The 27,222-nt window shown below is 54.4% G+C and overlaps 2 protein-coding genes across 4 annotated transcripts in view; both read left to right on the top strand.

Moving 5' to 3' along the window:
• The window catches only part of GNB1L (G protein subunit beta 1 like), a 36,480-nt gene continuing 9,963 nt past the window's right edge, over positions 706-27,222 (top strand). The window contains exons 1-4 of one of the 3 annotated variants that reach the window (XM_005670934.3): positions 706-1,000; positions 22,506-22,650; positions 23,017-23,142; positions 25,808-25,970. In XM_005670934.3, coding sequence (XP_005670991.1) covers positions 22,526-22,650; positions 23,017-23,142; positions 25,808-25,970 — 414 coding nt within the window. In that variant the 5' untranslated portion in view covers positions 706-1,000; positions 22,506-22,525. Of the gene's footprint in view, positions 1,001-1,262; positions 1,366-22,505; positions 22,651-23,016; positions 23,143-25,807; positions 25,971-27,222 lie in introns of those variants that run through there. The other 2 variants (NM_001243455.1, XM_021071921.1) reach the window with 2 other exon arrangements.
• RTL10 (retrotransposon Gag like 10) lies at positions 1,363-5,612 on the top strand. Its single transcript, XM_021072470.1, is given in 3 exon segments — positions 1,363-2,893; positions 2,896-3,174; positions 3,177-5,612. Coding segments are annotated over 3 exon segments (957 nt in total). The 5' UTR covers positions 1,363-2,688; the 3' UTR covers positions 3,650-5,612.

Raw genomic sequence — 27,222 nt, 5'->3', positions numbered from 1 at the left:
GTGACTTCGGGTGCAAATGAAGATAACATTTCAGAGATGTCTTCATGAAAGGAATTGCTAGACCAGGGCAGAAAGAGAGCTGGTGTACATCACTTCCAGTGACCTCGGCCGCCTCGGTCCTGGTAACCCACCCCCCGCCATCCCGGCACCGCGAACACCGGCTCCGCCTGCGCCGGCTTTCCCAGGGTCGGGTTGCTGACCAGCTAGCCGCGCGGGGTCCAGCTGCGCCAGCCCATCCATGGCGTGGGAGCGGCCCGCAGGGGACAATCCTCGGGGCCATCCCTGCCCTGTAGCTACTGGGCGGCAGAAATGAGACCCTGCACTCACATCTCTAGCGAGGGGTACTCTTGCGGGCACGTCGGCTGGGGTCGCTCAGCCGTCCCTACCAACCCTCCTTGTACCCCGTCCCCCAGCATGCCTCCGGACGCTCAGTGTAACTCAGGACTATGACTGCGGCGTCAGTCCATGGGTCCTAACTGGTGACAAGCTGGACCCGCCGCCCCTCCACAGTGAGCCACTCAACTCCTACGCGCGCCCAGCGCCTGCGTACGCGGCCCCGCCCAACTGCTGGAGGTGGTCCTACCTGCGCTTGCGCACGCGGTCGGACCAGCTTTTGTGGCACTTGGAACCGCGTCAGGCTGGGCGCTCTCCCATCAACCCCCGCGCCACGCTGGCCCGCTGACAGAGCCCGGAAGCGCTTGCGCGGCCGCGGCCCCACAGTTCAGGGCGCAGGCGCGGCGTGGCCAGGGTGGGTGGGTAGCTTGGGGTGCGCCGGGAGCCGGCGCGGGGACTCACGGGGTGGCCGCTCGCACGCAGGGGGCGTGGCCGTGCGACTCCGCAGGCCTGGGACCTGAGAGAATTCCAAGTAGGGTAGCTACGGTCGGAGGGTCAGTGGGGCCGGCTTCCTGACCCCCGTCGACCGTGCCCAGCCTGGTCTCGGCCGCTTTGTAGGTGCAATCGGACTCGCCTTCGCGGGAGCCGGAGCGTCGGGGCTTCGCAGGTGGGTCGCTTCGAGTCGCGGCGCGTGAGTCCAGGACAGCCGCCACCGCACTTCAAGGGGGCAGGAGCGGGGGTGGTTCGAGGTCACTGCTTTTTCAGAGCTGGGTGGGGAGACGGGCCGTATGGCGAGCGGACAGCGTCTGCGTGCTATCTCGGGCTCAGCTTCCCGGCCGTTTTCCTCGGTGTTAAAACGGCACTGGCTTTCAGGTGGAAGAGCCCCAGAGGCGGCTGTGCTTGTGGGTCCGGAAGACTTGGATGTGGAGCTAGGGGTTGGGGGACCTGGTGGCTCCGAGTGCTGCATGCCACCCTGGGAGGTGCTAGACGGAAAGTCCCAGAGGAGCTCCCGCTGACGAGATAGGTAAACAGGTAGGAAGCTGCGAGGGAAAGTGAGTGCAGACGGGCGCCCCTAGGTGGGGGCTGGCGAAGCGTTGGGGTACGTGTTGGGGACCTGTTAGGAAAATCGCACCGAGAGTGGTGATGCAGAGAACGCTCTGTGAGGCCATGAGCAGACCTGGGGCTGCAGAGATCCGCAGGTGGTTACCCTGGGGATGGGATGGGCAGTGGGAGGGCTCCTTGCGTTGGAAGAGAACTGTGTCTCCTTTTCAGTTTTGTGTCTCCTTTTCAGTTATGCGCCTCTGGGCTGCTCCGGGGTGGTGATCACTCCCCTCCAGGCCGTGTGCAAGGGGTGACTTTGGGGTGGTGGGAGTTGACAAATCAAGTGGGATTTAACTCGAGGGATCAGAGATGCTGGGCTATGGAAGGGGGGCTGCAGGGTTGTGTCAGGGTGGGGTGGTTGCACTCTGAGGAGCAAGATGCATCTGGAGGATATGCAGGTAGCCCCTACCGTGCTTTTGATGTTGTGATGGGAAAGGCTTTATAACTCTGTCTGGGTACTTAACTGTACAGGGCTTGGGTGGCTAGGAGAGGGTTCATAGGACCATGAGGCCTGGTTGATAACCATTGTGCTGATGGGTGGTGGGGCACATGGTCTCTAGAGCCAGGTTCAGCTGCCTTCGCCACTTACTGGTGGGCATGTGGCCACAGACAAGTGACTTCGCTCACCACTCTGCCTCCAGGATGGCAAGAGGACCAGCCTCCTCAGGGGTCAGTGTGGGCGTGAATAGACAGTCAACATAAGGTTACCCATGTCTCTCCTTTCTCCTGAACCTCCCTGACAGCCATTCAGTCTGTCCAAGGAAGCCCCAGGAGTTCTGATCTGGTGCCCTTTCCTTCTTCCGGGCTTGACATCACTACCATTGATTCTTGCCCTTAAAACGTCATAGGTGGCATTTGACTGCCTTCCTGGACCTTTCAGGCCAGTGTCCAGGTCTCCTTCCACTGAGGGCTCCTGGTGGGGGCCGGGGCTTGGCCTGCTGTGGTCATCTCCTGCCGCCCAGTGGTGATGGTTGGGCCTAGTTCCTGCTCTTCCCACCTTGTTTTTGGACAGATCGCCTTGGATGGTGGCCTGCGCCAGACAGTCCCATCAGCTCTTCTCAGCTCTTCTGAGGCCACTGCTGTTGGCTCCCCCTCAGCGCTTGCCTGGAGCACCTGGGTTTGCCACAGCCCTCTTCAGACACCTTGTTTGCTGTGTCCTGTGCCACTTCTGCCCACCCTCCCTGGGTGCTGTCTCTTCCTCCTTTCTCCCCTTCCTTCTCATTGTTGGAGGGGCAGTTCCGGTCTGCCCCCAGCATGCCTTGTGAGTGGCACTGTCGGCAGGGCCCTCGCAATCCTATCCAGGCCACTGCCAATTATGCCAACGCTCACCCTTGGCAGCAGATGGACAGGGCTTCTCTGAGAGTCACATACAGCCCCCCAGTAGATCTCTGGATTAAGCAACCTTGCTGTGGGGACCCCGTGTATGTGCACATGACCACGGAGCAGAAGAGCACAGCAAGTGATGCTGGGGTAGGCCCACAGGAAGGGGGCCCCTGGCAATGTGCATGCCCGGCCTATGGCCCCTCAGGGTGGACTTCCACTGGGTGCCTGGCTCAGACCTCGACACCTTTGATGGCTCTCCTTGGTTGCTGGACTGATTCTTGGCCTAGCTGAGCAATTACATGTCCTTCTGCTTCGAGCGCTACCAGGACGACCTCAGCTGAGTCTGTGAGGTCCTCAGGCATCTGATGGGTCACGCCCAGGCGTGGGCAGCCCCTTACCTGGATGGGAACCTACCCTGCATGACAACTATAAGCTGTTTTGCCAGGATCTTGAGGAAGTCATTCAGGACCCAAACAACTTTGTTGAGTACCATGCTGCAGGATCCTGCTCTCTGCCTCTGGCCCCACAGCTGCCTGTGTTGAGAGAGTACTTATCTAGGTTTTCAGAGGCCCTGGCATTCAACATGGATGCTTCTATCCTGGCCGCTCTGGCCAGCCCTGCTATTTCTAGCTCCAGCACCACATCCAGAAATGCTCACTCTGAGCAGCAGCTGGCCACAGAGAGCAACCCTGGGCCTGTGGTTCCTCCCACCTCATCTGGTTCTGCACCCAGTACTGATCCTGGCCCTGTGGATCCAGCATCCTTCCAGCCAGGGAAGGAAGCTCCCAGACCGGTCCCTGTACTTACAGAATCTGCCAAACACTCTGCTCAGAAACCAGGTCCCACTCACCCGGGAGATCCAGAACCCTGGAAAACAGAGGGAGAGCAGTAGGCATCTTAAGGCACCTCACAGTGGGCAGCGGACACCCCAAAGACCCCAGGAGAGCTGGTGTTTTCTTCCACACCCCAAACCACAGCCCTGGATTCTGAGCATGGCCCAGAATCCATCATGATAAAGGTGCATCCATCATGATAAAGTGGCCTGCATGACCAAGGAGTCCCACAGTCCCCTGTTAGTTTGGAGTGGCATTGCCAGATGCCACTAGACATAGCATAGCAGGTTGCCCTGGACACTTGCCCCACTGCCGGGCCAAGATGCATTTTTTGGGGGTCTTCCCTGTCTGAGCACAAACAGCTTCTTGACACCCCTTCCCCTAGACACTGGAGGACACTAGCCTCTGCCATGTGCCCGTGTCCCCCAACTCCCCCAGGCCCAGAGACTGCCTCCCCACACCTTGTTGGGGAGTGCCATCTCACCTGGCCTGTTCCCAGTAGTTGGACAGAGTTCCCCAGGTCAGTCCCTATCAGATGGGTTTACTGTCCTTGTAACTACCACTGCCCACCCCCCAGACCCACCTCCTTCAGTGCTGGCTGGGACTGGGTCTGCCATGCCAGTTCTTTTGGATCTAATTTCTGTATGGTGCTTACTTCGATCCCTTTCCTTGTTTACTTCGATCCCACTCTTTGCTCCTTGTGATCTCTGTCCTCTGGGCTGGAAGTTAAGGACAGCTGATGGAGGAAGCAGCTCCTTTCACTATTTAACATGGGTGGGATGGTGTCTTGGCAGAGAAGGATGCTTCCCTCTGGGCTTAGCAGCAGCCCTGGCCCCTGGGAAAGCACCAGTGTTGGGAGGGTGGGAGGGCTCCCTTCCAAGCATTTATCCCTGTGTGTTAACATCTCCTCACACCTCGGGACCTTTGCCCAGAATTTCCTCCCCTCACTTCCACTCTTGCTTGTTGTCGCTTCAGCACTTACACCCCAACATTGCACCGATGTGTGTCTCTGGGGAGACTGAACCACAGGGCACAGGCTCCATCTCAGTCAGCCTTGTGTCCTGATACACAGTTGGTGCTCATTAAACATGTTGGATGCATGGCTAAGCCTAAAGTGTTTTCTGTGGTGGCTGCTGACAGCAGAGTACTTGTCCATCAGCAGGAACACCCAGTCCACCTGGCAGGTGTGGTTCTTTATGAGAGCATTGCAGAATCTGCTTGAAGGGATCGGGGCTGAGTAGGTGGAGTGAAAGGCTTGGTGGGAGGGCTGTGGCCTTGGGAACTGACTTCTGGGCTGACTTGTGAGGCCCCAGGGCAGGGGTGTTATGAAGGGCCTATTCTACAGATAGCCGACCTGAGGCTCCCTCCAGCTGAGGCCACCAGGACTGGCAGAGTACACCTGCTCAGAGAGTGGTCAGGCAAGCATTCCAGGTCCTTTTGGATTTTACAGTTGTGGAAACAAAACAACACCTTCTTGGAAAGTAGAGAAGAAAAATAAGTGGAAAACATGGACTGCAGCTGAAAAGCCATTTTAGGAAAGACAGTAATAAATATATGGTTTAATAAAAAAACCTTGGAGTTCCCGTCGTGGCTTAGCAGTTAACGAATCTGATTAGCATCCATGAGGATGCAGGTTCAATCCCTGGCCTTGCTCAGTGGGTTAAGGATCTGGCATTGCCATGAACTGTGATGTCAGTTGCAGACATGGCTTGGATCCTGTGTTGCTGTGGCTGTGGTATAGGCCAACAGCTACAGCTCTGATTCGACCCCTAGCCTGGGAACCTACATATGCCATGGGTGTGGCCCTAAAAAGCAAAAAACAAAAACAAAAACAAAAAAACCCCCAAAAAACCCCAACAAACCTTATGTAGGATTTCCTGCTATGGAAGAATCCTAGTAGCAGCTTGGGTGGCTGCAGAGGCGTCAGTTTGATCCCCTGCCCAGTGCAGTGGGTTAAGGATCTGAGGTTGCTGCAGCTACAGCTGCAGCTAACATTCAGTCCCTAGCCTAGGAACTTCCACATGCCACTGGTGCAGCCGTAAGTAAATTAAAAAAAAACTTGGAGTTCCCATCGTGGCTCAGTGGTTAACGAATCCGACTAGGAACTGTGAGGTTTCGGTTTCTATCCCTGGCCTCGCTCAGTGGGTTAAGGATCCGGCGTTGCTGTGAGCTGTGGTGTAGGTTGCAGAACTCAGCTTGGATCCCGCCTTGCTGTGGCTGTGGTGTAGGCCAGCGGCTACAGCTCCAATCAGACCCCTAGCCTGAGAACCTCCATTTGCCATGGGTATAGCACCAGAAAAGACAAAAAAAAAAAAAAAAAAAAAACCCTTTAACTAAAAGAGACATTGTTGGGATTATTTCACTTAGTAAATAGCTTGAGGAGGCTCTAGTTTATGTTTCCATTTGTGAGGTTTTGTTGGGTTTTTTTTTTTTCTTTTTAGGGCCGCACCCATGACATATGGAGGTTCCTAGGCTAGGAGGTCTAGTCCCAGCTGCACCTGCCAGCCTACACCACAGCCACAGCAACACCAGATCTGAGATGCGTCTTCAACCTACACTACGAGCTTATGGCAACGCCAGATCCTCAACCCACTGAGTGAGACCAGGGATCAAACCCTTAACCTCATGGTTCCTAGTTGGATTTGTTTCTGCTGCACCATGATGGGAACTCCATTTGTGAGTTATTTTAAGGCACAGTTTGCAAGTAAAACAGCTGGACGCTGATACAGCCCTCAGAGTGAGGCAAGCTGACAGGGAACCTGTGCAGTCTTAGTGAGGTCGGATGTGAGAAACCTGGGTGTTCAGCCCAGCGCCCCATCCACTGCTCCCCCCCTGCTGTTGGGCAGGTGCAGGGTAGACTGCTTCCCCTTCCCAGTCACTGCAGGCCTGGCCGGCGTGTGGGTCTGGTGTCATTGGCCGTGTCCCGGGGCCCTCACTTGAGCTGGCCGTAGAGCCTAGAGCTGTGTCTGGGGCAGATGGCCCAGTTGGTACCCTCTACACAGGCTACCTCTCCCATCTCCTCTCAGTGGATCCTCTGACCCTCTGGTCTTCTTGGGGGCCTTCACTCCGTCAGGCTCCAGGTAGCTCCTATGGGCTTGGGCTGTGGTCTGCCTTAACTGACCTCTCCTGAGGGCCAGCTCTGCTGAGACAGGCTGGGGGATTTGCGGAGGGACCAGATGTCCATGGAAAACAGGTTCCATTGTTGGGCCCATCTCATGGGAGAGGGCAGGCCTCAGTGGCCAGGACAAGACCACAATTCATGGAGTCAGGAAGGGATGAGAGGGCTTTGATCTGGTCTTCCAGACAGGCAGCGCCTACAGTGCCACAAAGTAACTGCTCTGTCTGTAGCTGGTGCTGTGCCCTGCCTTTGGGGAGATGTGATGACCAGCTACTTTCCCCTTGCAGGGGAGGAGGAACACAGAGGGCTGGTGGAGTGGGCTTGAGTGTATGGCCTGCCTTCCAGACAGCCGGGTCTGCCCTTCACTTCCCTTGGAAATTCCCAGGGGTTCTGTGTCCTAAAGACAGGATGCGATATGCATTCTGGGAGGTTCCTAAAGCACCGTCTCCAAAGGAAATTCTAACATGGGCATGATGTCCTGTGAGATACAGGACACTTTTAAAGCTGGAGTAATGAGAAGACCTGGAAATTGGTGTGCACGGACAAGCAGAGAACATGGGAATGAAGACAAGTTGTTTGTAAAAGGGGTTTGGTTCAAACTGACAGCACTGTTTCCAATTAATAGGCTAAAGTGGATCATTCACTGAAAGGACTTGTAACAAGAAGTTCCCCTTGTGGCCCGGTAGAAACAAATCTGGCTAGTGTCCATGAGGATGCAGGTTCAATCCCTGGCCTCGCTCAGTGGGTCAGGGATCCGGCATTGCCGTAAGCTGTGGTATAGGTGGCAGGTGTGGCTTGGATCCCCTGTGGCTGTGGCACAGGCCGGCAGCTGTAGCTGTGATTCAACCTCTAGCCTGGGAACTTCCCATATGCTGCAGGTGCAGCCCTAAAAAGCAAAAAAAAAAAAAAAAAAAAAAAGAAAGAAAGAAAGAAAAGGACTTGGAACAATTGGTTGATCACTTGCCTTACTCTGTACCAGCCTTGCTCCAGGTGGATTGAAGATTTAACATGAAAAAGTCACAAAAGTACCTGTGGAGAGATGGGGCTATTTTTTTACTGTGATTCCAGCACTTGAGGCCTTCTAGGTGTCTGAGCTGAGGGAGGTGTGAAGGCATCAAGCACTGCAGTTCGTCCTGAGGCTTCTGGGCACATTCTGGCCATTGGCCAGTGCAAATGGCTGCTGCCGGCTTCATGGTATCAGTGACCCCTGAGCTGTGGACATAGCTGGTCCTCACAAGGTGGTGGGAGGGCTGAATGCCAACATGTGGTGCAGGGGTCAGAGCCGCAGTCACTGCCTCTTTAACTGCCCCCTAGTCACCCAGTGAGGAGCTGTGTGGGTCAACGTGGCTGCATTGTGCTGCAGGAACAAAACCTCCACGTCTCAGCCTCTTGTCTCTCGAGGTTCCTCAGGCTGAGCGGGAACTCTGCTAGACAGAGGAAGACCACCATGAACCACGAGTGGTGCACATCACTACCCTTCCCTTCTGGAGATGATGGCTGGCAAAGGTGGTTCCAGCATTGGGAGAGCCAGTGACCACTCAGCAGGACTCAGCTTGAAGCCACCGGGTGGTGGGGTAGGGGGCATTGGTGCCCAGGAGAGATGCTTTACGTGACAGCGTGTTTCCTCCTGGTCCTTGAGCCTGCAGGTATGGGCAGGATCTGCTCCTCCTGAGGCCTTTGAGCGTGTGCATCTGTCTCCTCCCCATGCCCCCGACAGTCATCCTGTTTGTCTTTGTCCTCATTCCTTACCAGGATACCAGTCCTCTTGGGTCAGGGCCCACCTGCATGACCTCATTTAACTTTGTTCACCTCTGTAAAGGCTCTGTCTCCAAACATAATCTGGTGCTGGGGGAGAACTTCAACGTGCTGATCTGGGAGGAGACCCCTTAGCCCAAAATCAGGCCCAAGGTGGGTTTCTTTGTTTCCCCTCTCTGCCATCCTGGCCAGTGCTGTCGTGAGCATTTCCAGGCAGCACCTTCAGGGCTACGACCCCTGCCCTCCCCCGAAGCCCTAACTACACACGTGTGCACAGACTTCACGGCCCGTGTGAAGGCAGTTTACCTTTGGATACATTATTTGAGTGTTTGTGAACTCCCCACTCCAAGTGGCCTCTGCCGTGGGAGCAGCCACATGGACCTGCCATGTTGGCCCCTTCAGAGCAAGCTCACCACCACATCCTTAGGGCCCCTCTCTGAGCAGGACCACATTCCCCAGTGTTTACGGGGTACTGGCCCTGTTCCATGCCCTGGTGAGTGTCGTCTGAGCACTATTAGCTGCACTGAGCACTGGCCTTTCTTGGCCAGACCTCCTGGCAGAAGTGGGTCCCAGAGGCTGGCACTGGCGCCCGGGAATGGTCACGCTTCCTGTGAGACGCAGAGCCTTTCCGCACGTTCACCAGGAACAAACAGGCAGGCGGCCCTTTGCTGGCCGGGATCCCACCCCTGCCCGTAAGTGCCAGGCAGGATGGCTGAAAACGCCCAAGTAGGCTTCCTTCCTGCCATCTGTAGGCTCCTTGGACCCAGCAGCCGCTTGCCCTAGTGTTTCCTCTCATCTTGGCAAGGACGGCCTGTCCCCCAGCCCCAAGGAGTCCGATTTGCAACTCATTGCCCACAGAGCCCCTCATACCTCATGCACTCCAGATGCGAGGCTCAGAAGGCAGACAGCTGCTGCCCTGGCCCAGCCACCAATGGGAGAGCAGAGCAGAGCACCCAGCAGGGATGCCTGGAGAGGGTCCTGCCCAGCTCACTCTACCCAGGCACCATCACACCGCCTGGGCCTTGACCCCAGCCAAGGATCCTGGTCCCAGGGCTGTGGCTATGACGTGGCCTTTGCTGCTTTCTTCCCCTAGTACAGGCCTCACAGCCCCCTGGGGGCTTCCCATGAGTTACTGGCAGCCCTTGGAGAGCCTGGATACTGCCCCAGGGAGGTGAGGCCATTGCCCATGGCCTGCTGAGGTAGTGGACCCTGCTGGAAGGGGCAGTGACTGAGCTTAGCAGGAGCAAGTGACCTTCTTTTGGATGGAACAAGAGACTTGGGCCCAGGTCATGGGTGCCGTCCTCCTCGGGGCCTCGCGCAGTGCTCAGTCCACCACTGAAACCCGTGCTCACTGCCATCCCTGAGTTTGCTTTGCAGGCTCACTGGCTCACAGGGGATGCCCTGCCCACGAGGGCTTGGGGTAGTTGCTGTTCTCTGGCTTGGGCTCCTTCCAGCTGGCTCATGAGTTTTCCCCGTGTACCTGCAGAGCAGCCAGCACCACCATGGCCACCAGCTGGGCTCCTGGGGAACTCTGCCTGGGCCTGGCCACTGGTCCTCAGGGTAAGGACTGCTGTGGTGTTCACAACTTCACCTCGCCCCTCCCCACACACTTAAATTGCAGGAGGTGGAATGGCGGGGCTGGGGCACTCACTGCCTGGGTAGCCCTGCAAGGGTGGTGCCAGCCCCGCCTCTCACTGGGCACTGAAGCCCGGAGCACACGGCTGCTTGTGGCTCCATCTCCCCTGTCCCCTCACCGTCTCCCACACCACCACCACCCAGGCCAGGGAGCCACATCCCTGGAACCTCTCCCCAGGATCTGCATCTTTGAAGCCATGGATACTGACAGAGGATTCAGTGAATCCAAGGTCGCCAGCCGGGCGTTGACAGATGCCCGGCCACGATACTATTTCTGATTTAATAAGCGAATGGGAGGCTGGCCCTTGGTAATAATTAGGGCTAATTACTGAGGAGGTGTTGACAGATGGGCTGAGAGGAAACAAACTACCTTTATCCCGGGGCTTAGAGTCAGATTACCGGGTGCTATCTGTCCCTCACAAAGGAGACGCTTCAATCACTCACCGAGGCTTCAAAGGGGAAGGGGCCTGACAATGCGCGGGCTTGGACTGGGCTATGAAGTGCGCCTTTGACTCTGCAGGGCCACTCAGAGCCCCACTCCAGAAACAGTTCCTTTGTGAAGTTTGAGTTCCAGGGCAAACGTGCTGCCCGCACTGTGCTCGGGGCCGGGGAGGGGGGGCCTGGCTGGGCCCAGGAGGGCAGGGAGGTGCTGCATGTTTTTCTTGGCTGTGGCCCGGGGGTGTGTGCGCGGTTCTGTGGCCTGAGCCGCAGGTAACAGGATAGGGATCTCATTCTCCTGAAGGCTGTCCTTCCCATCTCACCTGGGACATAGCCACAGGCGGGTTTGGCCTCTGATGGGAGTGGAGGGGACACGTGTGTCCTTGACCTTATTTATGCCAGACCGCTCCTGGGGGCCTGGGTGTCACTCGCTGAGCTGCCCCCATCCAGTGAGCCAGTGCCACGGACAGGGCCTCAGTGATGAGAGGGTGGGCCTGGAGGGTCATATTCTGTTCGCTGGCTGGTTGCTGATGTGCTGTGTGCACCTGCTAACTCCCTTGGGTTTCTCTGCTTTTCAGAGACAGAAGGCTTCCCAGTGACCTGGCCTGGACTGTAGTGTATCTTCCCAGGCCCAGGTCTGGGATTCGGGCCTTGCTGTGGTCTGTCCTGCTCAGGACGGCCTGCCCAGGGGTGGCCTGGGAGGTGCAGAGGGAATGAGTCTCAGTTCCTCCTGGCCTGGAGGACCAGCCAGCTCAGAAGCTTCCCGCTAGAGTGAGCAACAGTGCTGGGCAGCCCTCTTCCTGGCTGCTGCTCTGCTTCTGGGAGTAAAATGAGCATGAAGACGATAAAAGTTATCAGTAATGGCTTAGCAGAGTACTGACTACCATGTTTTGGGGCACTATTGATAGATTTAAATCTACTTATGTTAGGGCAAAAATAGGATGATGAATAGGAGAAGCACTTAATTAACCTTAAATCTATTTTTCAGGGTGTTTTTTTTTTTTTTTACTTATTTTTAAACTCAATGAATTTTATTACATTTATAATTGTATAGCAATCATCATGACCCAGTTTTACAGCATTTCCATCTCAAACCCCCAGCCCATCCCTTCCCCTCTCAACCTGTCTCCTTTGGAAACCATCAGTTTTTCAAAGTCTGTGAGTCACTGTTACGCAAAGAAGTTCATTGTATCCTTTTTTTAGACACTAAATCTGTTTAAAGTCACCTTAACTGGAATTACAAATTGAATCTAAAGCCAGAAGAATCTAGTCAGGAAACTGGATTTTCATAATACCTTAGTGGTAAATCGAATACCATTAACTGTACAGTCGAGAAAAAGCCTTCCTGCTACAGTGAAGCCTTTTTTTTTTTTTTTTTTTTTACAGTGAGGCTTTTTTTGTCCAATATATTTTTTATTTGAAGAAGAGCCTCCCAGAAATGGCCAAGAGGGCAATGGCCAGTGTGTGGTCTCGTGCACAAAAAGTGCCTGAGCCAACGCCCCTCATACAGGCAGGGCATGAGGGTGGCGCAGTCAGCACAGTGGTGAACAGTGCTGGTCGCTGTTACTGCCCCAAGCCCATAGTTTATTCGGATTTCCTGTTTTCCCTCCTGTCCTTTTATAGGACACCATCAGGGATGACGTGACATGTAGTCTGGTCTCTCAGACACTCCTTGTTTACGACCCTCAGCTGGGATTTGTCACAAATTTTTCTTGTGATTAGACTGGTATTTGGGTTTCTAGAGCAAGACCTTGATCGCCGGGCCAGTAGCAGGGCAGGAGCTCCCCTTTTCCAGTCTGCCTCTAGGCATGTGCTCATCTGTGCCAGGAGTTCTGCGCCCCCACCTTTGGTCACAGCACCTCCATACAGTGTTGGAAATTCTGCTCAGATTTGTCAGCTCTTCCCATGTGTTTATTTTTTCAGTCTTTTTTCTTTTCTTTTCTTTTGCTTTTTAGGGCTGCACTCACAGCATATAGAAGTTCACAGGCTAGGGGACGAATCAGAGCTGCAGCTGCCAGCCTACACCACAGCCACATCAACACCAGATCTGAACTGAGTCTGAGACCTATACCACAGCTCACGGAGGCCAGGGATCGAACCTGGATCCTCATGGATACTAGTCCGATTTGTTTCCACTGTGCCACAAGGGGAACTCCTCTTCAGTCCTTTCTTATGTCACTGGACTCGTGGGTATCTGTCATGATCCCGATTATTGTGACATGTACTTACAGGGGCTCTCAGGCTATGTCCAGAAACTGCTCCACTGTCTCAGAGCCTACCTCTCGTTGCCCCTCAGTCATCAGCCTACCCTGACCCCAGATCCCTGACCTCTGGAACCTCCAGTCATACTGTTTGCCTGGCACCCTCCCTCTTCTAGAATGCCATGTGAATAGGGCATTGCAGTCTGTGGCCTCTTACTCCTTTTAATTCTCCAGGGATTTGTCCATGCTGTTGCATTTATCAATATTTTGTTCCTTTTTTATTGCTCAAGAGTTGGTGGCCATTTGGGTTTTTTCACATTTGGGCAACATTCTGAATAGAACAGAGCAGTCAGGTGTAGGCTTTTGTTTGCATGTACGTTTTTGCTTCTCTAGAATAAATATCTGGAGGTAGGGTTGCTGGGGTGTGATACACACATGATCTATTTCCAGTTCTAGGAAATTGCAGGCTGTGTCCAGGGCACTTGTGTAGCTTGCAACCCCACCAGCAATGGGAGGGTACCAAGGCTTCACATCGCACCAGCACTTGTTTCCCTCAGGTTTCTGCCTGCCCTATTTGAGCCCTGGGGTGTTAATTGAATTAGTTTAGCATCCCTGAGGGCTAAGAATGCTGCATGTGTTATGCTTATTTGCTGTCTGTGTATCTTACAGGTGAAGCATCTCTTCGGACCTTCTATGCATTTCTTAGCTGCGTTGTGTGTATAGTTGTCATTGAGTTAGGTGAAGATTTTTGTGTGTGTGTTTTTTTTTAGGGCTATACCCATGGCATATGAAAGTTCCCAGGCCAGAGTTCCAATCGGAGCTCTAGCCACCGGCCTATACCACAACCACAACAATGCTGGACCCGAGCCACATCTGCGACCTACACCACAGCTCACAGCAATGTCAGATCCTTAACCCACTGAGTGAGGCCAGGGATCTAACTCAAGTCATGGACACTAGTTGTGTTCGTTACTGCTGAGCCACAACAGGAACTCCGGTGAAGATATTGACCTAACATAAAGTGCACATATTTAAAATGAATAAGTGATAAGTTCCAACACCTGTGTAAGCATCCCCACATTCAGTCAGGCACGGACCCGCTGCCCTTAGGAAATGCTTAGGGCTCCCCCACCTTCCTAATGTTGCTCCCCTCCCGTCACCACCCACCCCAGGTGCTACTCATTTGGTTTTTGTTGCCACCGGGTAGTTTGCATTTTGTAGAATTTTATGTAAGTAGAATCATGGTATTTGCTCTTTTTTTCTGTCTGCTTTTATTGGACATAATAATTTTGAGATTGATTCACGAGGAGGCCGGGTTGGTACTTGTGCCTCTGTATTGTTGAATGTGAGTAAACCTCTATTTGTTCATCCTTTTTTTTTTTTTTTTTCTGTTTGACCATGCCCGAGGCATGTGGAAGTTCCTGGCCAGGGATCAAGCCTTTGACACAGCAGCAAAGCTAGATCCTTAACCCACTGTGCCTCAGGGAACTCCCTGTTTATCCTTGATGGATGTTTGCATTGCTCTCAGTTTGGGGCTTTTTAAAAAAGAAACATCCAAACTTTATTCCAGGGTGATTGTAGCACATTGGAGAGATTCTGTTCCATCACATGCTTCCCACTCTCATAGTGTACATGTGCCTGTGGTTTTCATTTGCATTTCACTAAGGACCAGAGCTGTTGAGTGTGTTTCCATGTCCTTATTTGCCATTTGCATATCTTCTTAGGTGAAGTATTTGTTCACATCTTTTGCCCACTTCTAATTTTTTTTCTTTTTTTTTTTTTTGTCTTTTGTCTTTTTTGTTGTTGTTGCTGTTGTTGTTGTTGCTATTTCTTGGGCCGCTCCCGCGGCATATGGAGGTTCCCAGGCTAGGGGTTGAATCGGAGCTGTAGCCACCGGCCTACGCCAGAGCCACAGCAACGCGGGATCCGAGCCGCGTCTGCAACCTACACCACAGCTCACGGCAACGCCGGATCGTTAACCCACTGAGCAAGGGCAGGGACCGAACCCGCAACCTCATGGTTCCTAGTCGGATTCGTTAACCACTGCGCCACGACGGGAACTCCTAATTTTTTTTTTAATTTTAATTTTTTTTTTTAAATTTTTTTTTCAGGAGTTCCATTTGTGGCACAGCAGAAACGAATCCAGCTAGAAACCATGAGGTTGCGGGTTTGATGCCTGACCTCACTCAGTGGGTTAAGGATCTGTCATTGCCATGTGCTGTGGCGTAGGTCACAGACACAGCTCAGATCCTGCATTGCTGTGGCTGTAGGCTGGGGACTACAGCTCCGATTAGGCCCCTAGCCTGGGAACCTCCATATGCTGCAGGGTGTGGCCCTGAAAAGACAAAAAAGACAAAAACAAACAAATAAATAAATAAATGTTTTTCATAGGTTTTAATTTTTTTTCCATTATACCTGGTTTGCAGTGTTCTGTCAATTTTCTACTATACAGCAAGGCGACCCAGTCACCCATACCTGTATACATGCTTTTTATCACATTGTCTTGCTCCATAAGTGACTAGATAGAGTTCCCAGCGCTATACAGCAGGATCTCATTGCTTATCCGTTCCAAAGGCAGTAGTTTGCATCTATTAACCATAAATTCCCACCCCATCCCACTCCCTCCCTCTCCCCCTTGGCAACCACCAGACTCCTCCAAGTCCATGAATTTCTTTTCTTTTCTTTTTTGTCTTTTGGGGCCACACTCGTGGCATATGGAAGTTCCCAGGCTGGGGTCCTTTGGTGCTGTAGCTGACGGCCTACGGCCACAGCCACAGCAATGTGGGATCTGAGCCACATCTGTGACCGACACCACAGCTCACAGCAACATCAGATCCTTAACTGACTGAGAGAGGCCAGGGATCGAACCCACGTCCTCATGGATGCTAGTCGGGTTTGTTAACCGATGAGCCACAACGGGAACTCCCATAATTTTCTTTGCTGTGGAAAGGTTCATTTGTGCCATATATTAGATTCCAGATATAAGTGGTATCATATGGTATTTATCTTTTTTTTTTTTTTTTTTTGTCTTTTTTTTTTTGTCTTTGGGCCGCTCCCGCGGCATATGGAGGTTCCCAGGCTAGGGGTCCAATCAGAGCTGTAGCCACTGGCCTACGCCAGAGCCACAGCAACGCGGGATCCGAGCCGCGTCTGCAACCTACACCACAGCTCACGGCAACGCCGGATTGTCAACCCACTGAGCAAGGGCAGGGACCAAACCCGCAACCTCATGTTTCCTAGTCGGGTTCGTTAACCACTGCGCCACGACGGGAACTCCTCTTTCTCTTTCTGACTTATTTCCCTTGGTATGAGAGTCTCTAGTTCCATCCATGTTGCTGCAGGTGGCATTATTTTGTTCTTTTTTATGCCTGAGTAGTATTCCATTGTGTATATATACCACATCTTCTTAATCCATTCATCTATCAAAGGAACTTTAGGTTGTTTCCATGTCTTGGCTATTGTGAATAGTGCTGCAGTGAATATACGGTGTATATGTGTCTTTTTCAAGGAAAGTTTTGTCTGGATATATGCCCAAGAATGGGATTGCTGGGTCACATGGTAGTTCTATAGTTTTCTAAGGTGCCTCCATACTGTTTTCCATAGTGGTTGTGCCAATTTACATTCCCACCAACAGTACAGGAGGGTTCCCTTTTCTCCACACCCTCTCCAGCATTTGTTATTTGTGGACTTATTAATGATGGCTGTTTTGACTGGTGTGAGGTGGTACCTCATAGTAGTTTTGATTTGCATTTTCTTTTTGAGTTTTTTTTCTTTTTGATCATGCCCATGGCATGCAAAAGTTCCCGGGCCAGGGATCAATCCTGAGACACAGCAGTGACCAGAGCCACATCAGTGACAACACCAGATTCTTAACCTTGTGTGCCACAAGGCAACTCCTTGCCCACTAATTTTTTAAATCTTTTTTTTTTATTTACTTACTTTGTTTTCCTAGTGAATTTTGATGGTTATTTATGTATTCTGTATACATGATTTGCAAATGTAGCTTGTCTTTTCATTTTCTTTTTTTTTTTCTCTTTATGGCTGCACCTGTAGCATATGGAAGTTCCCGGGCGAGGGACCTATGCCACAGCCACAGCAGCACTGAATCTGAGCCGCATCTGAGAACTATACCAGTCACAGCAATGCTAATACTGGAACCCTTTTTATTTTTTTCTTTCTTTTTTTGTCTTTTCTAGGACCACACCTGTGGCATATATAAGTTCCCAGGCTAGGGGTCTAATTGGAGCCATAGCTGCCAGCCTATGCTACAGCCACAGCAACGCGGGATCTGAGCTGCATTTTCGACCTACACCACAGCTCACAGCAACGCTGGATCCTTAATCCACTGAGAGAGGCCTGGGATCAAACCCTCAACCTCATAGTTCCTAGTCAGATTCGTTAACCACTGAGCCACGATGGTAACTCAGCTAATGCTGGATTCTTAACCCACCTTAACTGAGCTAGGCTAGGGATCGAACCCACATTCTCATGGAGACTATGTCAGGTCCTTAACCTGCTGAGTCACAACAGGAACTCCTCTTTTTCTTAATACTATCTTTCAAAGAGCAAAAGTTTCTAATTTAATTTCCAAGATTATTAATTAAACATCTCTACATATGTTTATTGGGCATTTCTGTTTCCAGTGAAATGCCTGCTCAGCTCTCTTGTTCATTTTCCATTTGGTTTTTGCTCCTTTATTGTACTGATCCATGCTCTTTATCGATTCTGACATAAGCTCAGTATGGATTCAGCTTCCTCCCCACCCCCCAGCCTGCTTTTGTATATTAACCTTCAGAGAAGAGTTCCAAGTGTGGCATAACTATTACTTGTGTGCGGCTCATCTGTGCCACACTTGCTTTACTTCTCTCCCTGCATACTTGTATATAGATAGACAGATATTGAGGGCTCTTTTTTCCCTGAAACATTTGAAAATAGATTGTGGACATAACATTTCACCCCTAAAATACTGTAGCCTAGAAATAAGGACCCCCTTCTACATAAAATATCATTGTTTTTCCCAAGAGAAATTTTAATACTAATTCTATATTATCTGTAGCCTGTATTCAGATTTCCCCAGTTGCTCCAGAACTGTCCTTTGTAGCCCCCTGTTTTTGGTTTTTGGGGGTTATTTTGGCTGACCCGCAGTATATGGAGTTCCTAGGCCAGGGATCAGACCCAAGCCGCAATTGCGACCTAGCTGCAGCCATGGCAACGCTGGATCCTTAACCCACTGTGCCAGGCCAGGGATGGAACCTGCATTCCAGCACTCCCAGGATGCCATCAATCCCTTTGTGCCACAGTGGGACTCCTGTGGGCCCCCCCGCCCCTGTTTTTGGATCCAGGATTGAATTTCTGTCCAGACGTTTCGTTTAGTCATGACTATTTAGTCTCTTCATTAAGAAGAGAAACCTGCTTTTGTCCTTGCTGTTTCTTGAGACCTTTGAGTTTTTGATGAGTCTGAACCAGCCGTCCTGTCCAGGGCCCCCTGGTGGACGTGTCTGGCGATTCTCGAATGTTGCTGGACCGCGTGTTTTCTTGCGTCACCTTGGGAGATGAGTGATGTCGTCTGTTTACTGTTGGTGGCCAGCTTCACGGTGAAGATGGTGATAACCAGCCATCTCCTTTGTGAAGGAATGTTTCCCCAGATTTGCAAATGACCTGCAGAGCAAGGCCCTGGTGCAGTGCAGCTCCCTGCTGCACTATAGCCTTTCACCATCGAGCCTTCTCCAGAGCCAAGAGGTGATGCTCCTCATGTCTTGCTCTCTGCATGTACCTACAGCTCTGACTCTGCCTCTTCAAACCAAAGAAGCATCTGTTTCACAGACCAAGTGCTCTGCCCTGGGTCTGGTTCTCCACCTGTTTTTGGAGGCCCTTGCTCTTGTCCATGTCTCTTTGTCTCTTTTCATGGGTGTTGACTAGGAGGCCTGCACTTCTTGGGGCTTTTTCTGTGAATTCACTGAGGCTTGGGTTGAAGGGGCTCCTTCTGAGAGACATGTGCAGACTGTAGTTTGGGCCCTGCCCCTGTGGTGCTATGAGTTGAGAGCTAAAAGCTGAGGGTGCGTCCTGCCACCCGCCCCCACCCCCACCCCCCACACAGTTTTGTTTCTGGTTCAGCCCAACAGTGAGCTTGTAGCCCAAGGGTCTCATTTTTATAGGGGTGCTCCTTTGAGAGGCCTCTCCCTTGGAGGGCCCTAATCTTTGTCCTCCTTGGACCCAGAACTCCAGGTCACAGGGCAGAGGTGCCCTCAGGGCAGGGCCAGCAAAGTCCTCTAGCTTTGGCTTTTCTTAGTGTTTGACAGCTGAAGGTTCCAGAGTTTTTTTCTTCTGTGTCCTTTTTTTGTCTTTTTTTGTTTGTTTGTTTGTTTTTGGCTGTACCCCTGGCATATGGAAGTTCCTAAACTAGGGAGTGAACCCTAGCTGCAGCTTCGACTTACACCACAGCTTCAGCAACACCAAATCCTTTAACCCATTGCACTGGGCCAGGAATGAACCTGTGCCTCTGCAGTGACCTGAGCCACTGCAGTTGGATTCCTAACCCATTGCACTACAGCGGGAACTCTCCAGCTTTATTCTTACCAAGACAGTAAGAATGGTTTTGCTTTTCTATTTTGTCAGCACTTGTAGTTGTTTTGGGGAGAGGGCCAATCTGGGCCTCCATCCTGCAACATGGCACCTCCCTGACAGTGTAGCTGTGCATTGCTCAGGGCCTGGTGGGCTGCTGGGGTGTGGTCTGTGCCCTGGTCCAGCCGCATGTGGGAGTTGGGAGTCCTGTTTGGCACTTCAGCATTGCACCTGGCTTTCCTTGCACTGTCACACGCATGGCCAGGAGGCAGGACCTGGGGGGCGGGGGCAGGTGGGGGTGGTGGCAGCATCCATTGCCCCCCTGCTCTGCTTGCTTCTCTGTATCGTTGCTGATCTCCAGGCTTCCTCAGGGACCCACCTAGGACCTGTTGGTAGAACTCCCAAATGCCTGGAATGTAAAGTGGGGCCCCCGTGGTCTTTACGCACCAGCCCCTGCACCAGATTGCTGCCAGGACCTGGCTTCCTTGCTCAGGAGGGGTGACCTTGCATCCTGTGGGGGTGGGACCCATCCTGAAGGGTGGGTGCCGGGGCAGCCTGCCCCCTATGCTTCTCCCACTCAGGGTGTAAGGGTGTCAGGTCCCCCTCTGTGGGCACAAACCTGAGGCCTCAACTGCTGCTGAGGCTGACTTAGGGGGACCTGGCCATCGTTTGTCTGAGGGCCAGGCCAGGGGGCTCAGGGGCATTTGGAGCCACAGCAGAAAGGCTGTCAGGGTGGGGCAGATTGCTTTGGACTGTCTCCCTTCCTCATTGTTAAAGGAATGTGTCTTCAGGACCCAAAGCTGTGCTCTGTGTATTGAGTGTCAGGCCCCTCTGCCCTCTGGGGGGACAAGAGTGGCAAGGGAGTGAGGCCGCTGCAGGCGCTGCACCAGCTTTTGCAAGGGCTGCGCCTCCGCTCTGGGCAGCCCGGGGCCAGAAGATAGGATAATGTGATTATTCTCAATTAGACTAATAGAGAATAATTAGACGTCATAAATCAAGTCATCATGGGATATTGTCATGGGAAAACTATGTAGCTAGAATTAATTAGTTTTCAAATAAAGCATTTACTTTAATTGCTTGAAATGATGGAGACCTTAATTGCCGATGCTGCGTTTTGGCCAGAGCGTCTGGCTGTTGTAACAACGTGACGGGTTTGTTCCCTGCATCCTGGGGAAACAATGGAGGAGAACTTGATTTCATCACCTGGGATGAGCCTGGTGCTGGTGAGGTTCTGGAAACTCCCGTCAGGCTGCAGGCAGGTGGCAAAAGTGTGGGCTGGGCTCCTGGGGTGCTGCCCACGGCCACCATGCTGCCTGTGTGTGTGTGTGTGTGTGTGTGTGTGTGTGTGTGTGTGTGCGCGCGCGTGCGCACTTGCATGATCATTCACATACATCAGAACACTGTGAGAGTCTCTGCAGGGGTGGCCTGTCACTCTGAGGCCTGGACTTGTGAGGGGAATGCAGCCCCTGCCCTGGACTAGGGCCTCTGCTGGGCCACAGTGCTTTTGAGAGGGCTGCATTCTTGGGTTTCTCTGAATCTGGGTTCCTGCAGCTGATCTCCAGGGCAGGTGCAGCACAGGTGGGCAGTGGCTTCTGAGGGCCTCACAGCTGCTCCGAACCTGTCCTTCAGGGGCAACGGGTCAGGCAGCAGCGTGGGGCTGAGTTCCTCTGCTCCGGCAGGAGGACATCAAAAGCCAAAGCTGGAAGAGACTATTAGGCTGAAAACCCTAAAATGGAGAGACAGAGCAGAGACTTGGCCCTTGTAAAGTGTGTCACCAGGCCCCTCCTTCTCTTTGAAACCCTCTGATAGAGGCGCAATCTGGAGGCAGAGGCTGCTGGCAGTCTCCGCAGGAGGGTGACCATCACTGCAGTCAGACTTGTGGCCTGGCCCTGTGGTGCCTGCTCTGGGTCCTTGGGCTCTCAGGCCCAACCCTGCTTCCACAGCCCTCTCGTGGGCCAGGCCTGGTGGCCTGGGTGTGGTCGGACTCCCGCCAGTCTCGGCAGCCTGGTCCTTGCCTTCTGCATAGGCCCCCATGGTCTCCATCCTCTTGTCCCTGCCCGCCCTCTGCTCTTGGGGGCCTGCAAGTCTGCCTGCTGTGTCAGCAGTGCCATCTCTGCCACTGGGTCCTTCAGAAGACGGAGGGACTAAAGGGACGGGCCGGCACATCTTTAGGGGGGAACAGGGCTTAGTGTCTGAGGGTGTGGAAACTGGGCCGGCACTGACCACCCGCTGAGAGACCCTTGCTCTTTCTTCCTGTGCCTCCATCCTCAGCTGGACCTACTGCAGCCCACACCCCAAACCACTTCCGACGGCATCTCACCCTGGTTCCCTCGCTCCCTGCCTGTGGTGACTGTGCAGGTGCCTCCTTCCTGCTGTCTGTGGGCCAGGTGGGGGACTGTTGGGAGCCCAGCAGGAACAGCCCCACGGCTACCCCAGCCCCTGGGCAGGTTCTCTCGGCCTTCCCCTGCCTCTCAGCCTGAGCTGGGGCTGGCGAGCAGACCGATGTAGCCCTGGCTACCTGTAGACCTAGGCGGCTCAGTAGGGACACTGGCAGCTTCTTTTGAGTGGGCAAGCAGGCCTTACACACAAGTGCCAGTGATTTGAGGAAGGGTCATCTCTGTGAGAGCAGCCTTCCTGGGGAGAGGCAGGTGGCTGGGGCCCACCCCTTACCCACTCACCACTGCCCTGGCCATTCCACCCCTTGGTGGTAGCATGCAGGCTTTGGAGCACTTCAGGCCTGAGCCTGGGAGCCAAGGGCAGCTCACTGGACAGTTGCTTGGGTGGCTGCAGTAGGCGGAAGTTGTGATGGGCAGGACGGGGACAGGTGTGCCATGACCTCAGTGCATGTGAGGAAGAAGTGTCCCCCCACCTTCTGGTTTTCTTGCCCTCTGGCACCAGGGACCCACACACCTCTGACTTGGCTGGAAAGGCTGGAGCAACTGGACAGAGGGCAGGAGGGTGCTCCAAATGCATGGCCAGCCTGGAGCAAGAGGCCCCTGCCCAAGTGGAATGGCCTATGCGGACAGAGGTTTAGGTCTCCAGGCACTGCCCAGTTGAGCATGGCACTGCCGTGCTTGCCTGGAGGTGGCACTTGTTGGGACAGGGTGCTGCCGCTGGCTACAGAGGCCAGCAGGCAGATGGAAGGGATGCAGGGTGGGCAACATCCAAAGAGGATGGAGGGTCACTCACGCCCTCCCTCGTCCCCAGGCGACTGCACCCTGCCCGGCATGGCAGACCTGCCACTCCCACCGCCAGATCCCCAGTTTGTCCTCCGAGGCACCCAGTCAGCGGTGCATGCACTGCATTTCTGCGGAGGAGCCCAGGGGCAGGGCTGCCCGCTCCTCCTCTCAGGGTGAGTACCCGTGGCAGGGTAGTGACTGCAGTGAACCCAAGCTCACTTGGGGGTCCCTTTGAGGGCTCAGGCTGCCCATCACCTGGGCACTGCACCCTCTCAGAGTCCTTTGAATACGCTGTCTCCTCAGGTGTCCCACAGAGGAGGCAGAGACCCTCTCCTCATGAGAGGTGCCAGCCGGCTGGCACTGTCAGTAGAGCACTGGACACTGGAGCACATGGACCTTCTGCATGTTCAGGGCTGTCACCTAAATAGGAGCTGCCAGATGTCCACTCCAAGAGCCAAGGGGTGTCTCCCCTGCCCTGCCCCCCCCCCAGAGCATGTGTCCTCAGACGCCTCCCTGAGCCTGCCTGCTTGTCTGTACAGATCCCTGCGTGGGCTGGTGCACATCTGGAGCCTGCAGACGCGGAGGGTGGTCGCCACCCTGGACGGACATGGGGGCCAATGTGTGACTTGGTTGCAGACCCTGCCCCAGGGGCCCCAGCTTCTCAGGTGGGTCTAGGTGGCAGTGAGTGTAGCTCTGAAGGAGCCAAGCTGTGGTGGGGGTGGGGGTAGCCAGGAACTCCCCCCACTTCCATCAGCAGGACAGGGTGTGACCTGTACCAAGCGCTGTGTGTCCCAGGTGTGCCGGCTGCCCAGCAGGTTGCCCACTGAGAGCCTGATGGGCCACCCCAGGCTGCCCATGGCCTGAGAGCCCACCCTGGCCTGCCAGGCTCTCCAGGGCAAGGGCTGGGGCCTCTCCTTGGAGGAACCTCAGCTCCCCCACTGCAGGCCCCAGGCCCTGGTGTCATGATGGCTACTCTGCAGCATGACGTCCCTGGCCGTGTACCGCCTTCCTGCAAGGCAGGGAAGTCTGGTCACCAGGGTGGCACATGAGCCTGGGCCTAAAGTTCACCCAGGCCAATGGGCTCCACTTCACCCCGAGTATGGCCGCCTCAGTGGTATTGAACACACCAGGCAGGTCCCTGAGTCTGCAGCACTTGGGGCTGCCAACATGGGAGACGAGGGAGCAAAGGGGGTCTGGCACTGCTGGCAGAAAAGAGTACATGTGTCAGGGCCATGGAGGTCTGGTCGTAAGTGTCCCGAGGGGTTCTTGGGCTGGGCAGCAGAGGAGAAGGGCCCTATGTAAGCGACAGCCAGGACTCCAGGTGGGAGGTGGGTCAGGAGGCAGCAGGAAGGCGCTGGTGGGTGAAGGATAACTTGAGGGGCGGGAGAGAGGGATGCTGAGGGCAGAGCATGCCTGCAGGGAGCAGGGCTGCCAGAGTGACTGTTGTCTGGGGCCACAGTGCCTGTCCTGCACAGGGGTCGCAGCCCCAGTCCAGAAACCTGTGGGGTCAAGGAGGGCTTTCCCAAGCGTTTTCTGTCCCTAAACTCCCAACAGTACTGCTGTCCTTCTGCTCTGAACTTGGAGCCTGGACATCTGGGCCCCATGGAGCCCAGTCCCCTGGACATGGGGCCTTTTGGGCCCCCACTGGGCTTCTCAGCACTTCAGTGCCACACTCAAGCTGCATCCACTCCCTGGAAGTGTCTGGGTGGGCGGTACCCAGGGTGCGTGCTTATGGAGCGTCGCAGGGCCTTGCTCCTTCCCTGCGCAGCTGCCCAGTCCCCCCAGCCCCCATTGCTGCAGGGACCAAGTGTAGCTTTTCTCTGTCCTTGATGGTTAGAGTAGGTATTGTGCCTGCATCAGGAGCTGCCGCTTGTAAACCCTCCTCCTGAGTGTTGACCAAGATGTAGGCCCCTGGGGCCTCCCGCCTCCTGGCCTGGCACCTTGGGCTCCCCTCAGGGGGCTCCAACCAGGACCGCTTCTTAGAGAGCCCCCTGTGTGGGGGCGCAGACTGCAGGTGCATGGAATGCCCAGGTGCGTTTACACTGCATGAGAGGCTGTGCACCCAGCTGTGTTTGGAAGCCACGTCTCCAAAGTGGCCCTTGAAGGGAAAGGTGCCCTTTCATGTCAAGGGGCTGGAGGACAGAAAGCTGGGAGCCGGGTTCTCAGCCTCTGCCTCGCCAGGCTCTGCATATGATATCCCAGCCCTGCCCACACACCCAAGGAGCACCTGTGCCACACCTGCCTCTTTGGCCGCGCGATGTGATGTGCTTAAAGACATGCGCACAGGGCAGGTCAGCAGGGTGAGTGGCTGGCGCTGCCCTGTGCCCACCGTCAGTCCACCCGTCCTCACCCTCAGGAGGCACCCCCTGCACCTCATGCCTGCTTTACTGTCTGAATGTGCATCTGCACAAAGCATAGATTTGATCTACTTTTTAATTTTTTTCAACTTAAACGGAGCACCTTCCTTTGTGACTGATTTCTCCCACTCGGCTGTTTGTGAGATCCGCCAGGGTGTGTGTGGCAGGTTGTGCGGGCTTTTCTATTCTACTCCTCTACCACATGTGTCCGATTTCTCACCATTCTACTTTCAGTGAAGGTCTGGCTTGTCCACTTGGAGCTGTTGTGCCCAAGGCTTAAATGCCCTGCATTCACCACAGTCTGCATGCAGCTCCTCCTGGGACCCCAGACATCCTGGTTGTTTTTCACTCTTTGTGGCAAGCGCCGCGGGCTTGACGGATGCCTGTCCCATGCAGGCAGGGCCCTGTGGTCCTCTGCCCTGGGTTCGGGACCCACCCCCAGAGGTCACATGGATGGAGTGGTGCGGCCTGCCTTCCAGACGCATCTTCCTTCACTTAGAAGACGTGCCTGAGTCCTAAGGGCGGCTATATGCTGCTGAGAAGACTTGCTTATGTGGACAGAGGGCTGGGTCTGCTTTGTGAACAGAGCTGCCATATACTTTCACCTACAAGTTTTTGTGTGAACGTAGATGTTAGATTCACTTGGGAAAATACATGATGGTGGAATTACCAAGTGCAGAGAGTGGGAGGGACGGGGCGCCCACCCTGGCAGCAGCAGGAGCCCACGGGAGGTGGACCATAGAGCCTGAGCCACGGAGCACCCAGGGCCTCAGTCAATAGCTGAGATGGCCTGTGAGCATGACCTGGAGTCAGGCATTTGGCCACATACCTTTGCAAATGCCAACGCAGAGGCCATCAGGTGCCCAGTGATCTGGCCAAAGCTCCTGCCTTCCTTTGGCCTTTGGCCAACCTCCTGCACTGACCCTGTCCTCATCTGAGAGGATCATGGCCTGTCTCTTCTTGGTCTTGGCAGCCAGGGCCGGGACCTGAAGCTGTGCCTGTGGGACCTGGCGGAGGGCAGGAACACCGTTGTGGACTCCGTGCACCTGGAGAGCGTGGGCTTCTGCAGGGGCTCCATCCTGGCTGGGGGCCAGCCACGCTGGATGCTGGCTGTGCCAGGGAGTGGCAGCGACGAGGTGAGTGCTGCCAAGCCTTGGTTCTGAGCACCCGGCTCCATCCACCCCTGGTTGCAGGAACACTGTTCCCGCTGCAGGGCCCCGGACCAGCCTTGCTGTGGTCACCTGCGAGGTAACCCTGGTGGTGAGTCTGCAAGGGGGCATGGGATGGGCCAGTGTCTCTGGGAGGCCCCAGCACCTGGCCCAAAGCAGTATAGGATGGACGAGGTGGGATCCGAGCACCAGGGAGAGACTGTCATGCGGCTGCTCAGGACTTAGGAGCAGGCTCGAGTAGAGCAGTCCCAGGCAGACCCAGTGATGCCAAGGTGGCCTTGGAACTGGGGCAGCAGCCAGGGATGCCTTTTGGGGAGCAGATCTGGGCCATGGTGGGAGAGGCCTTGGGCAGGGCTGGGATGTGGTCCATAAGGGCTGGCACTGGGGTGGCACTGGGGTGGCAGTTACAGCACAGAGAGGCACAAATGAGGCAGGAATGTCAGGTAAGGGATGCCTGGGGACATTGGGCATGACAGAGCCCCAGAGGCCACTGCCACATGGAGCTCAGGCCAGGTAGCCATCAGTGGTTGGTGGGGAACTGGTCAGGCTGGATGGTGGTGTTCACACCCCAGGCACAGAACAGGCAGAATCCATCCCCAGGGCAGGAGCAGAGCAGGAGGTGGGGACTGGAGCCCACCAGCAGCGGAACCCCCAGTGGCACCTGGATGGCCACTGAGTGTGGGTGGTGGGACAGGGGCACTTGTGCTAGGGGAGGGCATTCCCTGCCTGCTGCCCATTCTGTGTCCTCCTCCCAGTGTCCTCCCTGTCCCCTGCTGCCCTGAGGGCCTGTGTGGTGGGCAGGACTGGGTGGGAAGGAGCCCTGCACCCAGGAAGTTTGGCCCCTGCCCAAGAGGAGTCATGAGTCTTAAAGCAAATTCAGCTCATAAATAATGAGGTGGGAACAGGCATCTGTTTGTTCACAATGGCGTTTAAATCACCAATTAGAAGCTACATGCACTTTTCTTGCCAATTTGCCAAAGACCTGTTAAAAATTTTATTGATGTGAAAAAACAGGGCTCTGCTTTCTCAGTGCCGAGCCCCCTCTTCTGCTTCAGACCATGGGGGCGGCGTTCCAGGGGGAATGAGCCAACCCTTCACACTGAGGTCAGGGTGCATAACCCCAGCTGCCCTTACCAGCCTGGCCCCTGGTACACTCACCATCTATCCACGCCGGTAGCCTCTCAGGTCTAGAGACCTTGCACATCCTAGGAAAATGGCT

The sequence above is a fragment of the Sus scrofa genome, chromosome 14, assembly GCF_000003025.6.
Source record: "Sus scrofa isolate TJ Tabasco breed Duroc chromosome 14, Sscrofa11.1, whole genome shotgun sequence".
Taxonomy (NCBI): Eukaryota; Metazoa; Chordata; class Mammalia; order Artiodactyla; family Suidae; genus Sus; species Sus scrofa.
The sequence above is the reverse complement of the archived record's forward strand: the minus strand, read 5'-3'. Positions and strand labels throughout refer to the sequence as shown.